Source organism: Pleurodeles waltl, chromosome 3_1 (assembly GCF_031143425.1).
Source record: "Pleurodeles waltl isolate 20211129_DDA chromosome 3_1, aPleWal1.hap1.20221129, whole genome shotgun sequence".
NCBI classification, from domain to species: Eukaryota; Metazoa; Chordata; class Amphibia; order Caudata; family Salamandridae; genus Pleurodeles; species Pleurodeles waltl.
Window position 1 is genome coordinate 351,583,807 of NC_090440.1, and position 27,894 is coordinate 351,611,700.

The window sequence follows — 27,894 nt, forward strand, 5'->3', positions numbered from 1 at the left end:
AGACTGGTGGACCCGAAAATTAGAGCCAGACCAATTGTTGGCGGCTACTGGACTACTAGATTTTTGGGCAGCAAGATAATTCACAGTGTGGGGGACTAAGTCTAACCCACAGTGAAGGACCCTTGTCACCCCAAATCCGGGTTGAGCTCAGGCTAACTAGCGGTGCCTTATCTCTCCCAAAGGGAAGAGACAATTGGGCAGCCGAGCGCATGACATCTTAGTGCTTCCCAGGGAAGTCGTGGTTACTCAGGTCCCAACCAGTTCTCTCATACACAGTGTGGTCTCATATATAAATGACAAAGGCAGTTTGAGTTTTAAAGATTGGTTTAATAAAACGACTACATTTTAGATAACAAGGCGCGAGCTGCAATAACCAGAACCATACAACACAGTAGGACTGAAATAGTCACGAGGAGAGTGAAACATAAGAATAACGCTATCATGGTGCAACTAGATTACGTTCTCTCTTCTAAGTTCTATTTTGAGCACAGCATGTTAAGCTCGAAGCCTGCGCCTTTCAGGTTCCCCCGGGAGGACATCGACCCTCATACCTGAGCAAAGGCCTTTGATTTGATCGGGATCAGCATCTGCAACAGGGCAGTCAGCGTCTAGTTGTGGGTTCCTGGTCAGAAACTCCCTCTTACGTGTACCAGGACTAGGAAGTGTTTTTATGACTAACACGCCAGTGTTCTAAGAAACGTCCCTACGTAAAAATGTTTACTTTCTACGAACCCTAAAGACTAAACTTCTACCACGTCTATCGGCAATGTACCAGACTGTATCCTTGACTGAAGCACAGAGCGAGCAAGAATGTATTGTTTGAGAACTTCAGTGCTGAAGTAAGCTAAACAGGCCCATATGCCCCCAATGGGGGGGGGGGGGTGGTGAATATGGCCAACAGTAATGTGCCCCCATGGGGAGTGACCCTTACCCAAGGGGCTGCCCCCCTAAAGAAAAGACACGCATGCATACACACACACACACACACACACACACACACACACACCAATCCATGGTGCCTAAGTGGTTTCTGCCCCCATGGGAGCAGATTGGCCTAACAAAATACGGCCGATATGCCCCCAATGGAGGCAGAAATGATCTAAATACAATTTGCCCCCCAGTGGAGTGACTATTGTCTAAGGGGTCGCTCCCCACCTCTAAAAAAAAATAAAATAAAAAAATCCCCAAAAATTTATCCCTGGCGCCTAGAGGCTTCTGCCCTCCCCGCGGGCAGATCGGCCTGATAACAATAGGCCGATCTGCCCGAGGGGGGGCAGAAATGGCCTAAAATAAATGTGCCCCCCCCGGCCGGGGAGCGACCCTTGCCTACAGGGTCACTCCCTTGCGCGACATTGACGCAAAAAAAAAGATCCCCGGTGCCTAGTGGTTTCTGCCCCCCTTGGGGGTAGATTGACCTAAAGTCGGCCGATCTGCCCCCAAGGGGGGCAGAAATGGTCTAAATACAATTTGCCCACCAGGGGAGCGACCCTTGCCTAATGGGTCGCTCCCCATCTGTAAAACAACAAAAATCCCTGGTGCCTAGTGGTTTCTGCCCCCCTTGGGGGCAGATCAGCCTAATTAAAATAGGCTGATCTGCCCACCAGGGGGGTAGAAATGGCCTAAAATAATTTTGACCCCAGGGGAATGACCCTTGCCTAAGGGGTCGCTCCCCACCTCTAAAAAAAAAAAAAAAAAAGAAGAAGAAAAAAAATGATCCCTGGTGCCTAGAGGTTTCTGCCTCCCCCGGGGGCAGATTGGCCTAATAATAGGCCGATCTGCCCCAAAGGGGGGCAGAAAAGGCCTTAAAAAAATGCCCCCCTGGGGAGCCACCCTTGCCCAAGGGGTCGCACCCCTTATGCCAATTTCCTGTAATGAATTAATCCCTGGTGTCTAGTGGGCATTTAAAAAGCCGGATTGCTTTACAATTCGGCTTTTGAAATGCTCTGAGAGACTTCAAAAGGTAAGGAAATACCTTTCCTTCCCTTTAAAGCCTCTCAGGCCTCCTCCACGTGATCGGAAGAGAAATACTGAGCATTTCTCTTCCGATCGCCCTGGAAGCTGAGCTTCCAGCGCGATGGGAGGAGGCCTCTGTGACATCACAGGGTGGGGGTGGGGGGGTCGGGGATGGAAGGAAAGGGCTTCACTTTCCATCCCTACCTTGGGCGGTAACCCCACAGAGGGAGCGCTAGCACTCCCTCTGGGCTCTGTGCCCAGGACGTAATGGTTACGTCCTGGGCACACAAGCACTGTGCCGCAGGACGTAACCATTACGTTCTGGGCAAAGAAGGGGTTAACTGCAAATTTTCAGAGACACCAATGCTGATGGGCGGTGGAAGAAAGTGGCCTGTTGACTCACTTTACACTTATGAGTAGTAATGGTTTTGCCAAGAAACAACAGAGGAAACAATGGGACAACCTGACACAGGTGATCACTTACAATGTTCCTGCCGGTGATGTCTGCACCTACTTAACATGAAACACATACAAAATCAAAAAGTGTGTTCAACTGAGCATTGAAGCAACAATGGGGTCCCCCCAAAAGATCCCGTTGGAACAAAAAGTACTATGTCAACGAAGAAGTGATAAAATGTGTAAGAATGTAAATAGCATGTCTTGCAAGAATATAGTGTTTGCTGCTGGTCACATCAAGCATGTCAATTTACCAGATGGATGGTTATTTTCTTCTGGAAATATCGCCAGCGCAGTGGCAGCCGTTGCACCTGTGGAGTGAGCATGTAAGCCTTCTGGGGTTTCATCTTTACTAGCCTTCAAAATATCTTTATGTGGAGAACAATTCCCTGGGAGACACAGCGTTTTTGTCCTGCTTTCCTTTTTTATGTTACAGAGAAATCCATGAAGTGTTGCTCGTCCAGGCAATAATCCCTGGTCTGACCGATATAAAAACTCAGTGCCCTCTTGTTACATTATGTATGTTTCAATAGGACTATATCACCCATAAGGGTATCCTGGTGCTTCTTAGGTCAGTGAGGCTGGCCCAGGGAAGTCTTACTTGAAGAGCTAGGTCTTCAAGAAGCAAAGAGGAGGTCCTGATGTAGTGTGAGAGGTCATTCCATGCTTTAGGAGCAGTGTAGAAGGCTCATCCTCGTGCTATGCTTTTGCGTGTGCATGGTATTTGAGTAAGCTGAGCTGAGGTGCCTGGAGGGTTGGTAGAAATGTAATCGGTTGTTTAGTTAAGCTGGTCGTATCTTGCCCGGTGCCTTGTATGTGTGTAATTGCTTAATATTGTGTGTGCCGATATATAGGGAGCCAATGTAGTTCCCTTAGTTGTGTGATGAAGAGGGCCTGGCATGGGAGGTCGAGTACCAGTCTGGCTGCTGCATTGTCTGAGGGGTCAGGGTGTTAGCGCAGGCAGTGATGCAGTTCTTGAAATTATTTAGGTCTCTAAATAGGTTACCTGTATGTTTGTTTTTTTGTGGAGGACAGAAGTCTAGCCCACCTCCAATAATCTGTTCCAGTGTTGGTGGTCAGGGCCGGTCACAGAGGCTCTTCTATGCTGGGGAGTGTTGATTGAGAAGTTGACAATAGTGTGGTCTGTCCAGGTGATTAAGTGGGATTGCTGATCACAATGTTGCTGAATGAGGTGAAGACAGGGTCTGCAATGTGTCTGGCTGCATGGGTGGGGGCTGACATACGTTGGGTGTGTCCAAGGTTAGAGTCTTTCAAAGAGCGTGGCTAATTGAGATTCGTTCCTACCTGCTAGGTAGAATTGGTCTCCTAGGAGGATGGAGGCACTAGAGTTGATCGATAGTAGGGCGACAAAGTCCAGGATGTTGCTGGTGAAGTTCATCCTAGGTTCTGGGGGGGGGGGGTGGTGGGGGGGGGGGTCGGCAGATCAGAGTTCCGCTTAGTGTGAAGTTGGCTGTGACTTAATAGTTTGAAGTTGAGGTGTTCCATATATTCGGTTCCAGCTTCTGAGCTGATGCTGCAACCGATGCTCTCTTAAAAATAGCGTTTCCTCATTCAGGTTTATGATGGTGGTCCTGCCTGACAATCTTGTAGCCAGCAGGGATGGCTGAGACAATGTCTGGTGTTGATGCTTTGGTCAGCTAGGTTTCGGTTAAGAAAAGGAGGTCCGGAAAGGAGTTGAAGACCAATACACTGTCATTTAGAATCCCTTCAATGCCTCATTATTCAACATATCAAATACCTTATTGCTAATAGCAGGGCATGGCAAACGAAATTGGGGAGCTAAAGTAAACAAAATATTTGGTTTCAGCAAAACTGAGTCAGTATTTAAGTAATCGATAGCGATGGATTTAACTTTCATTCATAGCTAGAAAAGAAAAACTGACTTGTTATATGCTGGCGTGCATGTGTTAAATCATTTATGCTATGATTTAAGAAATGCAGCACAGCATGGTAGATGTTTTGATTTTGAAAATTACATATTGTCATGAAGTTGCCCCTCTGACCAAGCTGTAGCCAAATATATTCCTTTACCTCAAGTTCAGCTTATAAAGTTCCACACCTACATCGAAACAGCATAGAGATCAATGCACCCAGTGAGTTTTATTATACAGTAGAAATTACATTAATAAATAATGTGGTACTAGCTGAATGAGTCAAATAGTTAATACATTTGTATTTCTGTAGATAATTAGCAGACAATTATAAGGTAAGTATCCAACAACATTCAAATAGAAATTCTAGAATTTACTTAGGAAAAAAGTCTAGATTTTACATATCAAGAATCAGTTATTTGGGGGATTCTCTGCTGAAAAGGATGGAAGAGAATGAAGTGCACTACATTCCCTAAGCATTGTGTTTACATATATAAACGGAGTGAGGGTTGACTAGAGCTAGAATCAAGTTATGCGATGTTGACAGAATGCTTTCTTGCAAGTCAAACTCTCACTAGTCTTGCACTATATGGTGCACATTCCTCAGGTATTTTTATGGCCAAATTAAGTACAGGTGTTGGTACTCTATTCAGTATAAGCATTATATTAATGGAGCCAACATTAGCATTCATCAATTTTTAAACAAATAGCTCTGTGAATTGTACAGTTCATTAACAACTCTTCATGATGGAAGTTGGCAAACAATATGGGGCAGAGGCTTCCGTCTCTATTTATGTAATAATAATATGGTTGGAGACAGCAGTTTCCATGCACAAACCACACAATACCTCTTTTCAATAGGAGCAAAATGCATAATCAATACACACAGCTGCCACATAAATGACAAAGTTGATACATTACTCTCTAAATCTCTTGCTGTGGATTTTCGTGACTGCTGAAGATGCCATCGGACTGCCAATCCCTGAACTGGCTGGTGAGCCTTGTGAAACTGGTGTCATGCAATAAGGAGAATTCTGACTTGCCGGAGACAGAGATGCGTCACTGGGCACACTTAATCCAGACTCTATAATAAATTTGAGAGAGGTTAAAACACCACTTCCAAATTATATTTTAAAACAAAGTGCCCAAAATAAATGCTAGAAATTGATATGGTCAAAGACTCTGTTCCATTTAAAAAAAAAAAAAAAAAAAAAAAAAAGAGCCTTACGAGATGGATTGTATTTCATACAAATGTTCTATATCACATTATCAACATCACAAAGTGGAAGGTTATCCAATTGCTCAATTTTATTTTTCTCTTGCATTACTCTTATAAAAACAGTTAGAAAAGTAAAAGAAAGAGGCAGCATTGTAACCGGTGTTCCTTGCAAGGCTCAGTGATCTGAAATTACAGATGAATTAGGTTACGTTATTTGAGAATGTTATAAAGCACAATTAACATTGTGGAGCATGTCACAGTGCTGTAAAAGAAGTATAGGTGTAAAAAACACTGCAAAAAAGGATTACAATGTAAAAATCCATGTATTCATCCGTTTATATGAATTCATTACACAGGTTTCCTTCCTTTCGGATAAAGGAATTTCATTTGATTCCTGAGTGTCTCGCACTATGAAAGATTTCCCACTGTTTCATCAAACAGCTTTGGGAACACCAACCTACAGTTGGGCTCACTGATCGAAAAATTCTGATAGGAATATCTTTGAAGAATACTCTGCTCAAAAGAGAAGGTTTTGGCGTACTCCTCTCTTGATACATAAAACATGGCACCGGCAGCCACTGCAGATTGGAAGTGTTTTATGAACACAATAACATTATCCAAGTCCGTGCAGAGTCTTGGCTGCAGCATTATCAAGAAACAAACTCTACAATATGCTTTCCAGGTAGACAGAGAGTGAAATACCAAAATGTAGTTTAGATTGATCAAAAGCATTTATGTGCCATACCGGTCTTAGAAAAGGAAAAAAAAAGCAATACGTCTCTACACCATCCGAAGGAAAATGGGAAAAATCATGTGAGACTAGTAGGAGCTCTATATCGACTGAATGGGAATGCAGATAGAACTCTTTTCATAAATAAGATGTCCCCGCTTCCCTACCAATGTAAATTCCGGTCCATTTATAGATGCTTCTGGGCTCCAGACAGGCTTCACAAATTGGACCTAACAAACTCCAACAAATGCAGGCATTATGCAGATGATATACAAGACCTCGATCACTTACTATTCCACTACAAAGTCATCAAAGACTATTGGAATAATATTGCGCACACATTCAACCCGTTCTGCCACACTGATATCTCACTCAACCACTCTGTGCTATCTCTAGGACCGTATACATCAAACCTTCACTCTGTACTTAGCAAATAGGAACTCACTCTTCTTGACTATTTATTAACTACTAGGAGTCAAACCATCCTAACTGACTGGAAAAGCGCAAACAATATCTCCCACCACATAGTGAGTAGGGGTATGTTTTATAATAAGTGCCGACAACAATACATAGTCAGTAATTCCCCTCAACATTTTCCAAAGCCTCACAGAACAAACTTAAAAAAGATCAATCCCCGAACATATAGGCACTCACAGGTATATTACTACTCAATACGAAAAGTTATGAGTATTCTCTGTTATGCTAGCATGCTTTACTAGATTCAAACTCCCCTGTCCACCCTGGCCCCATCTCTCCATTACGTGCCACACTAGGTACAGCCTTTCTACACTGTTCATGTGTCAATTACTGTTTTAAATTCATATCATAGCTAATGCAATTCACAGTGGCCATGTACAGGCATCCCACACCATAAAAGGTTCTTGTTTTTCTCATACTTTGCTATAATGTTACAAATACAGCACATACAAAGTTGGAGGAAAAAAGTTCTCTTTTCCATGCAAAGTTTTGTGTTCAACCATCTACAGCTTTAGTGTTTTGGATTGAGGACAAGTGTCCCAATCACCAATGAATGAGAGAAGAAGGTTAAACCACAGGCAAAAAAATATTATAGCTGTGTAAAATATTCAGGTCATAAATTTGGAGGACGTAAGACAGAATGCAACCCAAAGGGTCATTTATACTCTTCCGCTTGTTGTAACAAGTGACATTTTCAATATTTGAATCCTCTACACACCACTGCCAATAATGGGAGTTGGGCCAGTGAGTGCACAGTAATCTTTAAAAGTAGCATTAACAAATCATATAGAAGTGGCTTTTAAGCAGAAGTGCTCTTTATTGGTTATCTGAAGAAGCAGTAGTGGGGACGGGTGAGTGGATAATTAAGAGAATGATTCAATGGTTGGATGAATGGAAAGGTGAGTAGCTGCATGGCTAATCACTGGCTTAATGTGGCCTGGCCTACTGCCCCCTCAATATATATTTTTGTGCCAATGATATTAGTTCGAGACAGTTACAGTTTTGTACCAAATCTAAAAAAAAAAATGTGTCAGTACTTGACATCAAAGGCTTAAAAGAAATGTTCTGGGAATCTACCACAGAAGAATGTGATAACTATTCAAATGAATGTTTCTGAAGACAGCACTACCAGTTCATTTGTGGTAGTACCTTTAGCCAGTTGTGAAGAATTCCACAGAACACTGCTTAATAGATTCAAAGGGCTTTGATGAAACGAGTAACTTCATTTTCAAGCCAATTTACAAGCTCCAAAATTAGTACAATAGTTTTATACGAGGACTCCAGACAAGATTCTTGTATGCTACTCTTACCCAAGTCGACAATACATTAACCCACTTGTCTTCTTTCAACGCACACAGATTATCTATTTAGTCCTCGTGTGGAATCATGCTCACTTAATTTCTGTTATTACCCATTGCTGCACAAATATCCTTATGTACACATTCTAATCCTAGGCTATCCCCTGGGTGCCCTCAACCAACTGCAAGGTTACCATAGTTCAACTGGTATCTGAATTGCACAGAGAAGTACAGTACATTGCCCAAAAGAAATTGAAGATGACTGAAAATATCAACAACAGTTTTTTGCTGGTACATTTGACCACAAAGTACAGGGAAACTGCTCTTTGTGTACCAAACAGCATCACCACTGAGGGCAGTCATTCCAGACAAAATGTACCCTACCTTATCCTCATAATGCCTTTTCATGTAAAAGCAATTGAAATAAATGCACCAATGGGCAGCAGGAAGAGCAGACATCTTGGGCAGATCAGATGGTTGGAACACAGACTGGCATCAGTTCAATGCATCAAAGGACAACATGCTCATAACCAGTCAGCATTGTGGCACCCTCATCTAAAAAGGAGGGGCGACCATACTGATCACTCCCCTAGTAACCCTGGTGTTGGGTCGTCAAGGAGTCTGGAGGTCAGATATTGTCAAAGATGGACCGACCAGTGAGATTGATGGAGATTGCCATGTTTGGTAGGGAAGGGAACTGTGAGTAATTAATGAACTTTAAGTCAGGAATATGGTTAATTTGAAGGGTTAAGATGAGTCTCGAGATGCTGAGTGTTGCTCAGCACATAGGACCAGAGAAGAGTATACAGCTGTTTTTCATATCTGCTACCTGCTGCCTCAAAACCAGCACACAACATACATTTAACTGTTCAACATTTTATTAATTATAGTAAAACATATAAAAAGTACTTTACATAAAAAATGAAACTAAAAGTTTGCACATAACCATCAAGAGTTAAACAGTGAAATCAATAATTTATATAATACTGAGATATATCTCAAATAAAGCTATCAAAAACAAAATAATGGGCTACTCTGATAACAGGGGCACAACATATGCATATACGCATAGTAATACAGCCAGAGTTAGCAATACATCAATCAAAGAAAGTCCACATAACAACCATCTCCACCCCCCCACAAATTCAGATTGCTAACAGAAGTGTATAGAGCATTGTTACAAGGCCGCTGGGAACTAGTTATTGAATCCAATTTAGGTTCCAAGGGGTAAGCTATGTTATGTAATTATTCTCTCACCGGTGTGGCTCACCTGGGCAGAGAAAGGCTGCTAATTGAGCATTTCTTCAATTTCTGATGACTATACATTACCAGGTTTACCCATGTAAGTTGGGTCTATATGATTAAACAGTTGGTTTTGAGCACGCAATTTTGGGTTTTACATTAGGTATGTGCTCTGTTATGACACACACTTCTTTTGTCACGTTCCTCATCCTTATAATACGTTTTAACCTGTGTGTGTGTGTGTCTGTATTTTATCTGTTTAGTCCTGATGAGACCCTTTATTTCCTTAAGGGGTCGAAACGTTGTTAGACTGGACTCAGAATGAACCTAGTAATGTGACCCTTTGAATTTAATTGGGTTACAAGCATGAACTCTATTTAAAGTGGGTCGCTTCAGTTATTTTTTTCGAAACTCTTGTTATGTTGTTCTATGTTATTTTGTGTGTTTTGTTGTAACCTGAAGGTTCCATGTTTGTTGTTCGCAGTCTTATATGAGCCTTGCACAAATACATCTATGTTTATATTGATTTAATCATTTTTATTTATTTCTCTGGTGATCTGAGGTGGTCTTTACTTCCTACTGTGGAGCTATTAATGCGATTGTGTGTAAAATTCATTGATGTTTACCAACAAGAACCATTCTGCTTAGAAGAAAAGTGTTTTGGCTTGGGTTCTTTTTAAGTAGGGATACCTTTGTTTTTTTATAGAAACCTGTCAAGGGGCAGCTAGTGTCCCCCTTATAACGATACTTGCTTAGGCCCCATGATCAGTGTGGTTTCACCAGCCCATAATTCCCCTGACATGCAAGACATTCACAACTCCTACATGGAGGAACAAGAAATTATCTACCTCCCCATCAATGACTAATTCTGTGGGATTATGGATACCACCATCCATCGGCGGTCTCGGAGGCTAAGGCAGCACTTGAAAAGAAACTGTCCCAACTTGCAGCGCACTGCCTATGACCCTTCGACCTAAGGGCAGAACCTAAGGAGTCATCCACCCTTATGCCTATAGGCAGACCCGAGACACCCCAGACCACAGGAAGGAAGCACGCAGGTTTGATACAGACACCTTTGACAGACTTAGAGGTGCTTTTCGAGGGCATAACTCTTGAACCTCCCTCCCAGACCCCCATCTCCCACACACTGACTTAACCTAGCTCCATCATCTACCCCCCACCCTCCCACCATCCCCAGATGGCGACGACTCACCCCCCACAGATGGAGACACTGAGCCAGAGAGACCCTAGTGCCACAGTCCTACCCCGAAACCAGCTGACTTAGAAGGCAAGGTGACCCCGGGGTTAGATTCAGAAATGCTCGATTCCAACGAGCTCCTAGACCCCTGCTCCTCCAAGTGGGTCCCCGCTGATAAGGTTGTCACTTACGTGGCAGTGAGACTGAGGAAACCTCTGGACAAGGAAGTCTGTAATAGGCTCAAGGCCTAATGCCCCCACCCTTCGCTGACAGGTAAGCCTTACCCCAGAAATCGACTCCACGCATGGTGACTTCCCTCCCGAAACACATACGTGACCCAAAAAAGGGCATCAAGAGATCCTGGCAATCCTGCCAGGACAATTCTTGGATGTGGCAGGGCCTCTCACAAAAATACTTTACATGGGAAAGGATGCAAAGGCCTACAGATCCCGGATAGCCCCAGAGACCCTTTGAGGATAGGCAAAGAGGGCGAGAATATTTCTTGGCAATGCCAACTGTGTCCTGGAGACAAACCGAAGATCCCTACTGATCAAAATTGACCTCAAATTAGGGGACTTGGCCCCATCTAAGGCCGGACCAGCGGCACAAGGCGGCTTGTTCAGGGAGCCTTTTATTAAGGAGCTCAGCTTGCTTATCTCCATCTATAACTCACTGGACAAAGCACAATTGTCCATAAAAAAATATATTTATACCTCAGGTTTCACTGGGGCCCGCAGGGAACACCAGGCCAGCCATGGAAAGCAACAAGCATCTGTCCAAGGTCAAACCTCTAGTATCAGGACCAAATCAGAACCAAACAAGATTTGATGGGTTCTGTCCCACGCGAGGATACCATTGTCAACAGAGGAGGATACAGAGGCTGACACCAGCAAAGTACCGCTCACGGTGAGTGTTATCCCTTTTCCCTATGTAAAATTAGGAGGCTGGTTGGCAAACTTTGTCCACAATTGGAGAACCCCAAGGTCCAATGCAGGGGACCTACAGACCATCAGAGGGCTCCAGATTTAATTCTTAGGCTCCCCTGTACAGTCCCAGACCCCTCCACTTCTCTGAAGAGGAATCCTCCTTAGTCAAGGCAGAGGTCCAAGAACTTTCGTCCAAAGGGGCCATAATTCAGACACCCATCCATACAGGTTTCTCAGCAATGTATTTTCGGTGGACAAACATGACGCCAGCAAATGCCATCATCAATCTCTGGCAATTCAACAAGTGGTTAGTCTACCACCACTTCAAGATAAAAAGCATTCACCTTCTCAGAGGCCTCCTTTTCCCCAATGACTGGTTTGTGCATTTAGACCTAAAAGACACCAATTTGACAGTCCTGAAATTCCAGCCACATCAGAGCTTCCTCTAATGCCAGTGGCGTCTCACCACATACAAATTCACCTCCCTCCCCTTCAGACTGTCCTCAGCCCCATGGTATTTCCCTAAGAATCTCCAACCTGTGGCGGGGCATCTACGAGCCATGTGTCCGTCTCAGTGTATTTAGAAGATCTCTTGCTCATGAACCAGGACACTACAACAGGACACATCTTCACTGGGAGATGTAGGGGGGGAGGGGTTGATCTGTTACAGTCCCTGGATTTTCTTAGCAACGAGAACAAATCAGTCCCATCCTGACGCAATACATTGTCTTCCTCAGGTTTCTAGTGGACTTTGTCGCAGCGACCCGGAGTCTCCCTTCCAGGAAGGTGGCCAAAATCAGACATGGGCTGATCCACACACTGACCAAACCAACTACATCCCTTCGAGAGATTGCCAGGGTGGTGGGGCTTCTATCCTCCTCCAAACAAGCCATTTTATCCAGCCCTTAACACTACAGCACCCTTCAAAGAATAAAAGTCTCACCTCCGGAAGGGTCTGACATACACCCAGTATGTTACCCTAGCAGATGAGGCGAATGGGGAAAGACACTGGTGGTTAGCCCATATGGGTGGCATGGAGAGGCTGTAGGAAAATAGCTCTGTATATACTATACCAAAATGAGGTATAGTGTTCAGAGTCCACAGGTTCCCCAGAGGCTTAACAGAGGCTAAATTAGATAACACTAATGCTCTCTTTTGTGGTAGTGTGGCTTATCAGAGGGTACTGCAAAGCATTTGTTGTACACACACAGTCTGGAAATGAGGCACATGCTCAATGGCTATCTCCTGGCCAATGGTTTTTATATAGAAAAAAATTTATTGTGTTTCTTTATAACTAGAACCAGAAGAACATTGTTGCAGGTAAGTACAGTTCTACTTAGGTATCAAACATATGTATCAAATATACATTGTTTAGTTTTAGCAGATAAAGCAATTTGCAAGTAAGTAGCAATTTTCTATTTCGTAAGTTGACACTGCAATTTTCCATAGGAGTCAGAGTCCTCTGGGGAGGGGAAGTATTAAAATAGTTAAAAGGTAAGTACACAACTTACTACTTCCATCTTCAGAGGTTAGTATGTCCACAGATCGAAGTTTAGGTTGATCCCAAAAGTGCACCACCAGCAAAACGGGCCCAGCTAGGTGCAGAGGTCAAAGTTGCCGTTGGGTTTGCAATGGAATCCTATGAGGATATACTTGGATATGATCTGCTTGCAGGTAAGTACCCACATCTTCAGAGAGCACACCTGGGGGGCTTAGGTGAGCACCAGGTGGGCACAGGTAGCCACCAATCACACATCCTCAGCAGCACAGAGGCAGCCGGGTGCAGGATGCAAACACAAGGCTGGGCACCCAATGCTTTTCAATAGGGCGACCCCGGGGGTCACAAAAGATGCTGTAGGCAGGGTCCAGGGAGTCGGTTCAGGAAAACCACAGGATGGACAAGGAGGAGGGTTGCCTGCTGAATGTCGCTGGACCATCGGTCTGATTCTCTAAGGCCTGGGGACTATGGGTGCAGGGGTATCACTAGGCGTCGGGAATCTTCATCGAATCCCATCACGGTCAGAGGGGGTCCTCTGGTTTCAGGCTGCAGGCACTGGTTGTTGGTCAACCCAGGGTAAACACAAGATCGGAATCGCCTGGGGACCTGCTCTGGACCGGTGGACCACCTGGACACAGACGTTGGGTGCAAAGTGGGCAGGACTCACGGATCCGGGGCGGTTCTGGAGTTCTTTTTGGAGTTTCATGTGGACAGGCCTGCTGTTCTCTGGAGTCCTCTGCTGGGCAGGCAGTCCTCTGGGGGTTTGTAGAGGTCGCTCGTCATGCAGGATGCATCGCCTTATTGAGCAGGGCTTCTAAACCTGTAGATAGGCTGGTAGAGCTGGGGTTAAGTCACTTGGTGCCCAGAGTCTTCTCTGTTGGGGTCGGTTAGCAGTCCTCCTTGTTTCTTTCTTCTCTAGGTCGCCAGGAATCTGGTGAGCTGGGTTCTGGGGTGCCCTTAAATCCTAGATTTAGGAGTGTTACAGGGGTCAGAGGGCAGTAGTCAATTGCAACTGTCCCAGAGGGTGGCTACACCCTTCCTGTGCCCACTCCCTTTGGGGAGGAGAGCATATTCCTCACCCTACTCTTCCCTGTCCTCTAAACCAAGATAGAGGATTCTGCAGGGTGGGGTTCACTGCAGCTCTGGACACTTTAGGGGTGGTCATAACAGGAGTGGTAACTCCTCCCTGTTTTACCTAATTTTCCCGCTGGACATGCCACCAAAAAAGTGGGGCTTTGTCCAGGGACGCGCAGTTCCTGGGCACTATAACAGGAGGCCTGAGCCTTTGAGGCTCACCACCAAGTGTTTCAGTTCCTGCAGGGTGGAGGTGTGAAGCATCTCTATCCCGAGCAGTCTGTTTTAGACTGCAGAGAGCACAAAGGCTCTTACCGCATGGGGGTCAGAAATGTGTCTTTTAGTGGCAGGCTGGCACAGACTGGTCAGCCTTAGACTAAAGCAATGGTTAAAATACAGCTGGGATCTCTAAAATGCCCTCTGGATGCATTGTACAATAACTCTAACACTGGCATCCGTGTGGGTTTATTGTGCTGAGAAGTTTGATAGCAAACTTCCCAGCCTTCAGTGAAGCCATCTTGAGTTGTGGAGTTCGTAATGACAAACTCCCAGCCCATGTACTTAATATAGCCACACTGCACTTACAATGTCTAGGAATGGACTTAGACACTGTAGGGGCATATTGCTCATGCAGCTATGCCCTCACCTGTGGTATAGTGCACCCTGCCGTAGGGCTGTAAGGTCTGCTAGAGAGGTGACTTACCTATGCCAAATGTAGCAGTTGGTGGGCATGGTACCCTGAGAGGGATGCCATGTCGACTTTGCTTTTTTCTGCCTACGAGCACACACATTCTGCAATGACAGTGTGCATGTGCTTGGTGAGGGGTCCCCTGAGTTGGCACAATACATGATGCAGCCTTTAGGGACCCTCCCTGGTCACAGGGCCCTTGGTACCACTGGTACCGTTTACAAGGGACTTAGCTGTGTGCCAGGGGTGTGCCAATTTTGGGACAATGGTACAGTTTAGGCAAAGAATACAGGTGCTGGGGCCTGATTAGCAGGATCCAAGCACACACTCAGTCAAGTCAGCATCAATATCAGGCAAAAAGTGTGTGTGTGTGTGGTTGGGGGTAAACCATGCCAAAATGGGCACTTTTTTATAAAACCCCCTCCCAAACGAGAGAGGATGAGACTAACATTTCCCAAGAGTCTTCATTGTCTAAGTGGAAGAACCTGGAAAGTCCATCTGCATTGGCATGGGCAGTCCCAGGTCTATGTTCCACTGAAACGTATATTCCCTGTAGGAAGATGGACCACCTCAAAAGTATAAGGTTCTCACCTTTCATTTGCAAAAGCCATTTGAGAGGTCTGTGGTCAGTTTGCATAATGACATGAGTACCAAACAAGTAAGGTTTAAACCTTTTCAGGGGTCAAACCACAACAAAGGCCTCCTTTGCAATAGTACTCCAATGCTGCCCCGGGAGAGTAACCTGCTAAGGAAAGCAACATGCTGGTCATGGCCATCATCGTTGGTTTGGGGCAGGACTGCCGCTATACCATGTTAAGAGGCATTGGTCTGCACAATCAACAGGCTTACAGTAGTTTGGAGCTTTGAAAACTGGTGCAGAGCACATTGCCTCCTTCAGGGTGTATGAGTCCAGTTGACCTTTTTGGGCATCTTTTTAGAGGTCAGTTATGTGAGGGGGGAAGGGGTGTCACAATGGACACATACCCCTTCACAAACCACCTGTAATAACCAATCAAGCCAAGGAATGCCCTGGCAGTGAGTCTGAGTTTTTGGAGCTTCCCAGTCCAGAATTGTCTGGATCTTGGGCTGTAAAGGTTGCACTTGGTATTCACCTATAAGGTGGCCCAGGTATACAACACTGCCTTGTCCAATCTGGCATTTTAATGCCTTGATAGTGAGGCCTGCTGATTGCAGAGCCTGCAGGACCTTCCCCAGGTGGATCAGGTGATCCTGCCAGGAGCTAAATACAGCAATCTCATCTAGATATGCTGCACTAAAGGACTCCAAGCCAAGCAAGGACTTGATTCACCAACCTCTGGAAGTTGGCAGGGGCATTCTTTAAACCAAGGGCATAACAGTGAACTGATAATGCCAATCAGGTGTAGAGAATGTGGTATTTTCTTTTGCTCCAGGTACCATCCTAATTTGCCAGTACCTTGCAGTTAGGTGCTTAAGACTTTGGCTGCACCTAACTTGTCAATTAATTTGTCTGCTCAGGGTACCGGTTTGCATTGGTTTCAGGGACAGAGTTGAGACATCTATAGCCCACACAGAACCTCTTTTCTCTCTTGCCATCTTTGGTATGATGATTGCGGACCAAGACCACTGGGCTAGCCCAGGGACAGTCAGAGTGCTCAATTACCCCTAACTCCAGCATCTTGTGGACTTCCACTTTGATACTCTCTTTGACTTGGTAAGACTGTCTGTATAGTTTTGTTTTGACAGGTAAACTGTCTCCCGTGTCCACGTCATGGGTACACAGGTGTGTCTATCCAGGGGTTAAGGAGAAGAGTTCAGCATACTGATGCAGGACTTGCCTGCAGTCAGCCTGCTGTTGGGCAGAGAGGTTGTCTGAGTAGACCACTCAATCAACTGACCCATCTTTATGGTTGTGTGAGAGGAGGTCAGGGAGAGGTTCACTCTCTGCTTCCTGATCCTCATCAGTAACCATCAGCATGGTCAAATCAGCCCTGCCACAGTGGAGTTTGAGGGAGGTTCATACAGATCACACCTTTGGGTGTCCTGCTAGTGCCCAGGTCTACCAAGTAGGTGACCTAACTCTTCTTTTCCAAGAAAGGGTAATGGCCACTGCATTTAAGTGCCCTGGAAGCCAACGGCTCCAGAATCCATACCTTCTGCCCTGGTTTGAACTCCACCAGTGCAGCCTTTTGGTCAAACCACTGCTTCTGGAGCTGTTGGATGGCCTTAAGGTTTTTGGATGCCTTTTCCATGTCCTCAGCCATCTTACAGCAGAGGACAAGCACACCACATCTTGCTTAGGCTCATGGAGCGGTCTCTCCCAACCTTCCATCACAAGTGCAAGTGGTCTCCTAACAGTGTGGCCAAGCATAAGTTCAAAGGGGGGAAACCCTACTCCGTTCTGAGACACACCCCTCTGTTGGCAAAAAGCAAGCATGGCAGGAGGACATCCCATTTCCTTTTGAATTTTTCAGGGAGCCCCATGATCATACCCTCCAATGTCCTTTTGAACCTTTCAACAAGTCCTTTGTCTGTGGATGGTATGGTGTGGTGAACTTGTAGGTCACCAAACACTCACTACACATGTGTTTTAGGTAAGCTGACATGAAGTTGGCAGCTCTGTCAGAAAACACCTCTTACGAAACTCTACCCTGGTAAAGATACCAATAAGGGCTTTGGCTACTGCAGGAGCCGTAGCAGACCTAAGGGGAATAGCTTCAGGATACCTGGTAGCATGCTCCACTACTACCGGTATATATTGGTTTCCTGAGGCTGTGGGCGGTTCAAGTGGACCCACTATGTCCACACCAAACCTTTCAAAAGGAACCCAAACCACTGGTAGTGGAATTAGGGGGCTTTTGTGTGGCCACCTGTCTTGCCGCTGGCTTGGCAGGAGACAGAGGAGCTGCAAAACTCCTTCACCTTTTGAGACATGTTGGGCCAGTAGAAATGGCTGACAAGCCTATTCAAAGTTTTAGTTTGGCCCAGATGCCCAGCTATGGGGATGTCATGGGCTAAAGAGAGGATGAATTCCCTAAAGTGCAGAGGCATTACCACTCTCCCGGTTGCACCAGGTTTGGGGTCTCTGGACTCAGTGTATAGGAGCCCCTCCTCCCAAAAGACCATGTGGGAGGCACTGACATCTCCCCTCTTCTGTGTAGCTGCTTGCTGTCACAGGACAGGTTCTTTGACGCTGGTACAGCTGGTCCCTAGAGGGTCCCTGTAGGAAAGTACCCTCTTTCTTGGCATGTCACACACATTTGCTACCTGTTGTCAGTGTGTTTGACTGTGTTCCTGCTAACCAGGACCCCAGTGATTATGATCTCTCCCTTCTAACTTGGTTACTTGTACCATTTTCACCCCACATTTGGCATACTGGTGCCCCCATGTAAATCCCTAGTATATGGTACCCAATGCATTGGGAGACCAGGGGATCCCCATAGGCCATGGGCTGCAGCATGTATTATTCCACCCATGGGGAGCCCATGCAAAGTATAACTGCAGGCCTGTCATTGCAGCCTGTGTGAAAGGGTGCATGCACCCTTTTCACTACAGGTCACTGCACCAGGTCACTGTAAGTCACCCCTATGGGAGGCCCTCCTAGCCCAGAGGGCAGGGTGCAAGTACCTGTGTGTGAGGGCACCCCTGCGCTAGCATGGGTGCTCACACAAACCCCAGTTCCATTTTTCTGGACTTCGTGAGTGCGGGGACGCCATTTTATGCATGTACTTGACATAGGTCACTACCCACATCCAGCTACATAATGGCAACTCCAAACCTAGGCATGTTTGGTATCAAATATGTGGGAATCATACCCAAATACTGTTGCCAGTATTGGAAGTAAGATTCTATGCACTGTGGGGGCTCCTTAAAGGACCTGCGGCATTGCTCCTATCAGCCTTCTGGTGTTTTCCGAGCAGCCCAAGCTGCTGCCACCCCTTAGACAGGTTTCTGCCCTCCTGCTGCTTGAACAGTTCAAGCCCAGGAATGCAGAACAAAGGATTTCCTTTGGGAGAGAAAATTAATACCCTCTCCTTTTGAAAATAGGTGTTACATGGCTTGGGAAAGGGGGCCTCCTTAAACCATTGGTATGCTTTAAAGAGCACATTTGGTGCCCTCCATGCATAAACCAGTCTACACAGTTTCAGGGACCTCCAGTCCCTGCGCTGGCACGAAACTGGACAATGGAGAGGTGAGTGACCACTCCCCTGTCCATCACCACCCCAGGAGTGATGCCCAGAGCTCCTCCAGAGGGTCCCTGCGTTCTGACATCTTAAATGCAGAGTTGGCAGGGACCACTGGGAGTGGACAGGTCAAGCAGGTGACGTCAGAGCTACCTCCTGATAGATGGTCACGTGGCTAGGTGACCAACCCCTTTTTCAGGGCTATTTAGGGTCTCTCTCTAGGGTGGGTCCTCAGATTAGGCTTGCAATATTACAGCAGGACTCCACTGCAACCTCTACTTCGACTTCTAGACACTGGAACCACAACTGGACCCTCCAGGAACTGACAATATACATCCACAACAAGACTCTGCTTGCAAACATTGTTTTCATGGCTCCTTCCAGCTACTGCAACTTTTACCCGTCTGTGCATCCTCTGAGGGCGGCAAGTCTTCAGTCTGCATGAGAAGGAAGAAGGAATCTCCTTGGAATGAAGGGGGTCACTCACCTGCATCCGCAGGCACCAACTGCAACAACGACCGGCTGCGTGGATCTCCTCTCATCCAGAGCTGCGTGGTTCCTAAGTGGTAGTCTGGAGTAGTCCTCTTGGTCCTCTCTGTCAGCTGTCCAACTTCGGTAGAGGTAAGCCCTTGCCTGCCCAAGCAGGACAGTACCCCTGTGTACTGAGTCTCTTGCAGATACCATATGCCTTGTTTGCACCACCTCCAAGGGATCTTCAGGCTCAGTGTAGCCCCAGCCCCCATCACTCCTTCCTGCGACGCACAGCCCTCTGTATGCTTCTCCTGCGGCGTGGGACCCTTCACCAGTTGTGCTGCATGGGCTCCTCTGCGTCTCCTGGTTCCTCGTCCAGTGGGTCTCTTGGGGGGCTGCCTCTTCTTTGGACTCTTCGCCTTGTAGAGGGTCCCCCTAGGACTACCCCTGTGGGTAGAGTCCTCCTGGACCTTGCTGGTCCCAGGCAGCTCCACTTTTGCTTCACCATGACTTTTGCCTTTGGCAAGGCATGTTGGTGGCTTTTCCACACCACTAACTGCAATCATCCATCCGGCGTGGGATGTTGACTGCATCCTCCAGGAAACTCTTCATCTGCTCCACAGCTGCATGCCTGGCCATCTTCATCCTACCGTCGACCACCTCCTGCAGCCACAGCTGGGTGGGTAGTAGCGCCTACTCCTCCTGGACTCTTCTGTGACTTCTGGACTTGTTCCCCTTCTTTCACAGCTCTTCCTCTTCAGGAATCTATCTGCTGGTTTCTTGCAGTCTTGTCTGGGGGTTACATTTTCTTCATTTTCTTCCTTTTTGATGGTTTGGGGAAAATCTAGTAATTTACTCCTTTCCTCCTGGTCGCTAGTGGGCACTGTGATACTTACCTTTGGGGTTTCCTAGTGCCCCCAACTCCCCTCTACACATTCCACTTACCTAGGTGGGGGTCCTGCATTTGTATTCCATTTTTTTAGTATATGGTTTGGGCTCCCCCTAGGATCACTAATGTCTATTTGCATTTGCACTGTTTTCTATAAAACTTTTTATGCCCTTTTCTGATAACTAGTGTACATATTCAATGTGTTAAGTTACCTCCTGTTGGAGGGCTGCCTCTAGTACTTTTTGGTATTGGGTCACTAAAATAAAGTATCTTTATTTTTGTAACACTGAGTGTTTTCTTTCATGTGTGTAAATGCTGTGTGACTACAGCGGTATTGCACGAGCTTTGCATGTCTTCCTGATAAGCTTTGGCTGCTCATCCACAGCTACCTCTGGAGAGCATGGCTTCTAGAAACAGCCTACACTAATAGGGGATACCTAGACCTGGTATAAGGTGTAAGTACCTCAGGTACCCACCACACACCAGGCCAGTTTCCTACAGTCCCCCTGGGCCAAAGAGCTCTACCTGATAAGGATCAAGCTTCTTTGGCTCAGTTCTCTCAGAGGATGTCAAGCCCTTTCCTGGAGGAGAGGAATCCTGTGTTTTTTGCTGCTCACAGGCTGGTCCCCCAGTCTTCTTGCATTTTCTCTTGGAAGGTTGGGCTATTATTCCAGGCTCCAACAGTTTTTGTTTACACAGTGCTCGGCATTGTGTTCTAGTTTTTACAGACACCATCTCAGGGATTCCCAGCATGGCTGCATGGGTTTTGAGTTCTACCTCAGTCCATGCTGGGAATCTGTCAGAGGAACAGCCTGGCTGCCCAAATGACTCATCTGGACTACTTTGCTCAGAAGGACTGCTGCCCTGCTGCCTTCTGACTTTGCTGAAAGGTCTCTGCCTTCCCTAAAAGGGCTCTCCAAGGGCTTGGATTGAGATTCCCTCCTGACCCGAAGTCTCAGGGCCAAGAAAGACTTCGCCTACTAGCTTCTAGCTAGTTTTCTGAGTTCAGCAAATCGAGCACAGACTCCACTGCCCGATGCCACACCGCTGCCTGTGGCCTCTGGCTCTGTGGTCCTCACTGCACGCAACAGCCATAACCTGCAATGCAAGTCTGACTCGCCACTGATGTCCTGCAGTGTGATCACGACACTGAAGTCAACACATTGCGTCTTGACCAAGTGGATTCATCAACCCCGCCGGGTCACAAGGAATCAACACCTTGCCATCAATGCTGCACTAGCTCCCCCTGCAACTGGACAGAATCGCCGCTTCCCGTCCCCCTGCCTCCAAGTGTGGAACTGATGCCTCACCTCCACGGATGCTGTAATGGACTGACATGCACCGGCTCCAGCAACGCATCACCTCTAGGACTCTGTGAAACATCTGTTTCTTCAACTGCAAAGGTACTGTGTGCCTGGGGGTCCGGATTAAGTGGAATGAGTCTCTAACGATGCAGTGGTTGCCCCAGTTGGAGCAATTGTGTTTCTATTTGCTTTAGTGGTATTTAATCTTTAAAAATGCATAACTTTGCTTGTCTACATTGGATTTTCATCGTTTTGACCTTATTTGATTCAGATAAATATAAACTATTTTTCTAAACCTGTGTGGTATTTTTGTGGTGTTTTAACTGTGTTACTGTATGAGTTATTGTACACATACTTTACACATTGCCTTCTACATTAAGCCTGCCAGCTCTGTGCCAAGCTACCAGAGGGTGAGCACAGGATAATTTGAGTTGTGTTATGACTTACCCTGACTAGGATTGTGGTCCCTACTTGACAAGGGTGTATATCTCTGACAACTAGAGACTCAATTTCTAACAGTATAGTTAACAGGTAAGTACACAACTTGTGAGTTCAGTCATTGGAAGTTAGGATGTCCATAGGTTGAAGTTTAGGTTGACCCCAAAAGTGCACCACCAGCAACACAGGGCAGGCTGGGTGCAGAGGTCAAAGTGGATGTTGGGTTTGCAATGGAATCCTATGAGGACTGGGGGTGCTTGGAAAAGATCAGCTTGCATGTAAGTACCCGCATCTTCAGAGAACAGACCTGGGGGCTTTAAGTGAGCACTGAGGGCAGGGGGTTGGCAGCCACAGGTAGTCATCAATCACACACCCTCATAAGGACCGGGACAACCGGTTGCAGGGTGCAAACACAAGGCTGGGTGCCCAATGCTTTTTAGTAGGGGCACCCCAGGGTCACAGAAGATGCTGCAGGCTGGGTCCAGGGGTCAGTTGCGGAAATCCACATGCTGGACAAGGAGGGCCGCCTGCTGAACGTCCTTTAGGCATAGAGAATCTTCGGCGGATCCGGTCACGGTCAGAGGGGTCCTCTGGTTTCAGGCTGCAGATGTCATTGTGTTGGCCATTTTGAAGCAGGGATTCTAAAGTTCCAGGCAGGCTGGTAGGGCTGGGGTCAAGTCAGTTGGTGTCCTGAGTCTTCTCTGCTGGGGTCGGCTGAGCAGTCCTTCTTGAGGTCACCAGGAATCTGGTGAGCTAGGTTCAGGGTGCCCTAAAATCCTAGATTTAGGGGCGTTACAGGGGTCAGAGGGCAGTAGCCAATGGCTACTGTCCCCGAGAGTGGCTGTAGTAAAGTACCCTCTTTTTGGCATGGTTACCCCCACTTTTTGTCTGTCAGTATTTTTTGACTGTGTTCACTGGGATCCTGCAACTCAGGACCTCAGTGTCTGTGCTCTCTCCCTCCAAATTTAGATGCTTAGGACTTAGCACACCCCACAATTGGCATATTGGTGCCACCGTGTAAGCCCCTAGTATATGGTACTTAGGTACTCAGGGCATTGGGGCACTAGGGGTTCCCTATAGGCTGCAGCATGTATTGTGCTACCCATGGGAGCCCATGCAAAATGTGTCTGCAGGCCTGCCATTGCAGCTTTCGTGAAAAGGTGCATACATCCTTTCACTACAGGTCACTGCCCCAGGTCACTATAAGTCACCCCTGTGGCAGGCCCTCCTAGCCCAGAGGGTAGGGTGTAGGTACCTGTGTGTGAGAGCACCCCTGCAGGAGCAGAGGTGCCCCTACGAACTCCAGCTCCATTTTCCTTGACTTTGTAAGTACGGGGAAGCCATTTTACCTGTGTCCAGCTACATAATGGTAACTCTGAACCTGGTCATGTTTGGTATCAAACATGTGGGAATCATACCCCAATACTGTTGCCAGTATTGGTTGTATGATTCCATACATTCTGAGGGCTCCTTAGAGGACTCACAGCATTGCTCCTACTGGTCTTTTGGGCTTTTCCAGACAGCCCACATTGCTGCCACTCCACAGACAGGTTTCTGCCCTCCTGCTGCTTGATCAGCTCAAGCAGAGGAAGGCAGAAAAGAGGATTTCCTTATGGAGAGCGCAGCGACACCTTCTCCCTTTGGGAATAGGTGTTATATGGCTTGGGCGGGGTAGCCTCCCCAAGCCACTGGTAAGCTTTGAAGGGCACATTTGGTGCCCTCTGCATAAAACGGTTTGCACTATTTCAGGGACCCCCGTTCCCTGCTCTGGCACGAAACTAAACAATAGAAAGAGGAGTAACCACTGCCTTGTCGATCACCACCCCAGGGGTGGTGCCCAGAGCTCCTCGTGGTGGCCACTTGATTCTGCTACCTTGAATCCAAGGTGGGCAGAGGCCCCTGGGAGCATCTGAGTGGCCAGGTCAGGCAGGTGACACCCCAGTCACCTCCTGATACACCCTACTAGGTGACCAGTCCCCCTTCCTGGGCTATTTAGGGTCACCCTCCAGGTTGGGTCTTCGGATTCAACGTGCAAGATTCCAGCAGGACTCCTCGGCATCATTTACTTCATCTTCTGGCCACCAGGACTGCAACAGGACCCCCCAGGAACCAACAATCTGCAACTCCAACGACAACTTTGTTCTGCAACATTGTTTCTCTGGCTCCTTCCAGCAACTGCAACATTTCCCTAGCTGTGCATCCTCTGAGGGTGATGAGTCTTCAGTCTGCACAAAAAGCAATCAGGAATCTCCCTTGGCATGAAGGACTTACTCCCCTGCATCCGCAGGCAACTACTGCAACAACGTTTGGCTGCGTGGATCCTCTCTTGCTAAACTGCGTGAATCCTGCAAAACAGGTGATGGTCTGGAGTGGTCCCCTCAGTCCTCTCTACCAGCTGTCTAACTTGGGAGACTGTGGGCCCTTGCAGGACAGTGCCCGTATGCACATCTACTCTTGCAGCTACCAAGGCTTGTTGTCTCCTCTTCCAAGGGATTGTCAGGCTCAATGTAGCCCCAAGCCTCCAGCACTCTTCTCTGCAAAGCACAGTCTCCAGCCTGCTGCTCCTGCGACTCCTCTCCAGGTGAGAGAGCAGGCCTCACTGCGACTCCTGATCCTGCTGCATGTGAGCTGCCTGTGTGGGCTGCACTGCTGACGGTCACGTGGGACTCACCCCCCCCACCCCTCTCCCCCACACCCCCCTTCCTCCCTGGGTTGAGTCCTCCTGGACCTTGATGGTCCCCGGCAGCTCTGAAAATCTCCACCGACAAATTTTGGGTTGGCCAAGGCTTCTTTGTGGTTTTCCAACACCACTGACTGACTGCAATTCTTCTTCTGTTGTGGGACATTGCCTGCATCACTTCTGGAACTCTTCTCCTACCCCAGTGCTGCACAGCTGACTTCTTGCCTCCACCGCTAACCTGGTCCCACATCTCCAGAAGGGTGGGTAATGGCTCCTGCCACAACCGCACACTCCACCTTGAACTGGACTTGGTCCCCATCTTTTGCAGGTCCTCCCTCTGTAAGGATCAACTTTTTGGTTTCTTCCAGTCTTGTCTGGGTCATGCACAGTCCTTTTCCAAAGTTCTCCTGTGGGTTTGAGGGAAAAAAAACATGTGCTTACCTCCTCTCTCCTGGTCGCGGGGGGCGGGGGCAACACACCCTGGCACTTACCTTCTGGGGTTCCTAATTCCTCCAGCTCCCCTCTACAGATTCCACTTCCTTGGGTGGGGGACTGCCTTTTACATTCCACTTACTTGCTATATGGTTTGGTGTCCCCCTGGGGCCTTTCCTGTTTTACTATTTGTTATTGCTTTCTATGCTAACCACTGACTTCTAATGTGTATATAATAGTATGTTTACTCAGCTCCTAGTGGAGTATTGCCTACACAGTATTGTAGTATTTGTGTTACAAAAATAAAGCTTCTTTACAATGGTAACAGTCAATAGTTCTTTCTTGTGTGAGTGCTGTGTGACTGTAGTGGTATTGCAAAAGCTTTGTATGTCTCTTAGATAAATCTTAGATGCTCATACACAGCTACCTCTAGAGAGCCCTGGCTTCCTAGACACTTTCTGCACCTCACTAATAGAAGATAGTGGAACTGAATAAGGTGATAACACCATAGGTGCTCACCACGCCAGCTTCCTATAGTGGCTACATCCTTCCTGTGTCCACTCCCTTTGGGAAGGGGGGCGCGGGGGGCACATTCCTAACCCTATTGGTCACTTCCTCCAAATCAAGATGGAGGTGCAGGAATTTTTCCACCAGAGAAAATGGTCAGAACACTAATGCTGGCCAGCACTTTCGTGGTCAAATATTGGACGAAGGAATGGATCCAATGCAATGTCCTCCAAAAAATGTACAATGTTGCGGTGGTCAGATATATCAACCACCTCTGTGGGATGCGATCCAAACCTCTATGGGACCTGGCCAGGACCTTTTAGAAATACTGTCTAGTAAATCAGATCTCTGTCACAGCGGGAAAACCTCCCGGGCTCAGCCAACCAAGTGGCAGATTGGCAATCCAGATATCTTAGGGATCTCAGCCTAGGGAAACTGGACCCCTCAGTGTTCAGAATGCTGACGTCCAGATGGGGCCCTTCTCAGTTGATCTGTTTGCATCCAGGATGGATCATCAAGTGGTCAAATACTTCAATTGGAGGCCATACCCTTTAGCTCATGCGACAGATGCCTTCCAACAAAGCTGGGATATGGAGAGGGGCTATGCGTTCCCTCTGGAACACCGGCGACAATGGCATGTCCCGGGACTTTAGCTCCTTTGCAAGGCATGGGCAGGTAACGCGGCTGTGACCCAATCCGGGCCAGTGAGCGCAGCCAGCTTGTGATACATGCAGGCAGGTCAGAGCAACCAGGCTCAGGGGGACACCACAGGTACGGAACACAAGGTGGGGGGGTTTAAAGTTGGCAGGCACTCTCTCACCTAACATTACGTGGCTCCACAGGTGGCACACGTAACATCTATTGAAGGCAGCGCCTGCGGCATATCGCTGGTCACGGGGCCATGCCGCAAGACCGACACAAGAAGCTTAGGCTCCCCGATTCTGCCTCAAACTCACTAGTTGTGGGTGAGAGACAGTTAAGTTGGATCGCCACAGTCCAGGTATTGGCATCCCTACCCTTGCAGCCTTGAGATGGCTGGGGAGGAACAGAATAAAGGACGGATGGCGGGGCATGCGGTAAACGCGGCCACCATCTTAGCCGCATAGGGCCCCCCAGTTTCGTACTGCTCGATTAAGCTCCAAGGCTCTTTTCTGTGCAGGAAAAACTGCACTTTCTGCATACCTTTTGCACAACAGCTAATCACAACATACATACCATTGTTGGTTTTACCTGTCAAACGTTTTGTGATATCACTTGTTTTACCTGTGAGCGGCACCACATAGTTCCTGCATGACACCACTGATTTGGACGCCTTACATTATACCAACCTGCCATGTGGTCCCAAGCATTTAGTGAGCATCAAAGTAAACAGGCTCCAACTTTAATAAACCCCCGTGTTTATTGATAATCCAGTGTATTTCATTTTTATGTCTACTGAAGATAGTTTGCAGGTTCTTCAAAGACAGAAGTCAAATGACAAGCTGTGTCTTATGACAAATTGCTGCTTATTTGTTTAACAAAGGGACTGGTGGTTACTTTTCTTCCTCTGACTGGAAAGTGAAAGGAGATTTTAAAGTGAATTATGTGACAATTTTGCTGGAGTACATGGAGTGTGAAAGGAACAGCTACAGGATTACTGCAAAACACACAAAAATGTTAATACCTGTAAAACTGTAAGCATTCAGGAGATAGGAAAGCAAAAATGAAGCATTTTTTTTTTGTAATTCTGATATGCTCTGGAAACAGATTTTAATAGGGTCAAAACAAAGACACTATTTGAGGATGCACAGATGATAAATATTCACTGAAAACCAATTTCTACAGATTATCAATTTCGAGCTATAAAGTTGCATCAGTAAAACTGTAAATGCGCTAATTTAGTGGCAATTTCAATGGAAAATGACTGTAAAAGATAATGTGCTACAACATGATGCTTTAGTTAAAATGAATGACTGTTTTTTGCACAGTGCACAGCTACTCAACAAGTGTCCCAGGGCTAAGGCAAAGCACCAGATGGGCAGAAAGACAGACTGGGTAGGTTTTTAGGGATATTCTGAAATTTGCCTCAACCATAAGCACTCCAAGTTGGAGAGGAAGCGGATTCCAGATCCTGGCAACAAGTATCACGAAGGAGGCACAACCCCCACCGCTTTCCTCTAAAGTAGGGGACAGCTATCAACTGAGCATTTCTCGAGCTCAGGGCAGTACTCGAGAATCCTTTCATTAAGGTATTTGGGCCCTGTATTGTAGAAGGCCAGATCGTTAAGGCCTTAAAATCACTCTTATGGACTGGCAACCAGTACAGTTGTCTCCGTAAAAGGGACACCGGAGAGTGTTTAGACAATTTAAACAGAAGACA

General features: G+C 46.9%; 1 protein-coding gene across 2 annotated transcripts in view; it reads right to left on the reverse strand.

Annotated features, from left to right (window-relative positions):
• Positions 1-27,894, reverse strand: part of SECISBP2L (SECIS binding protein 2 like) — a 435,435-nt gene that overhangs the window by 135,826 nt on the left and 271,715 nt on the right. For both annotated transcript variants that reach the window (XM_069222506.1, XM_069222505.1), the window contains exon 14: positions 5,223-5,385. In XM_069222506.1, coding sequence (XP_069078607.1) covers positions 5,223-5,385 — 163 coding nt within the window. The remainder of the gene's footprint in view (positions 1-5,222; positions 5,386-27,894) is intronic.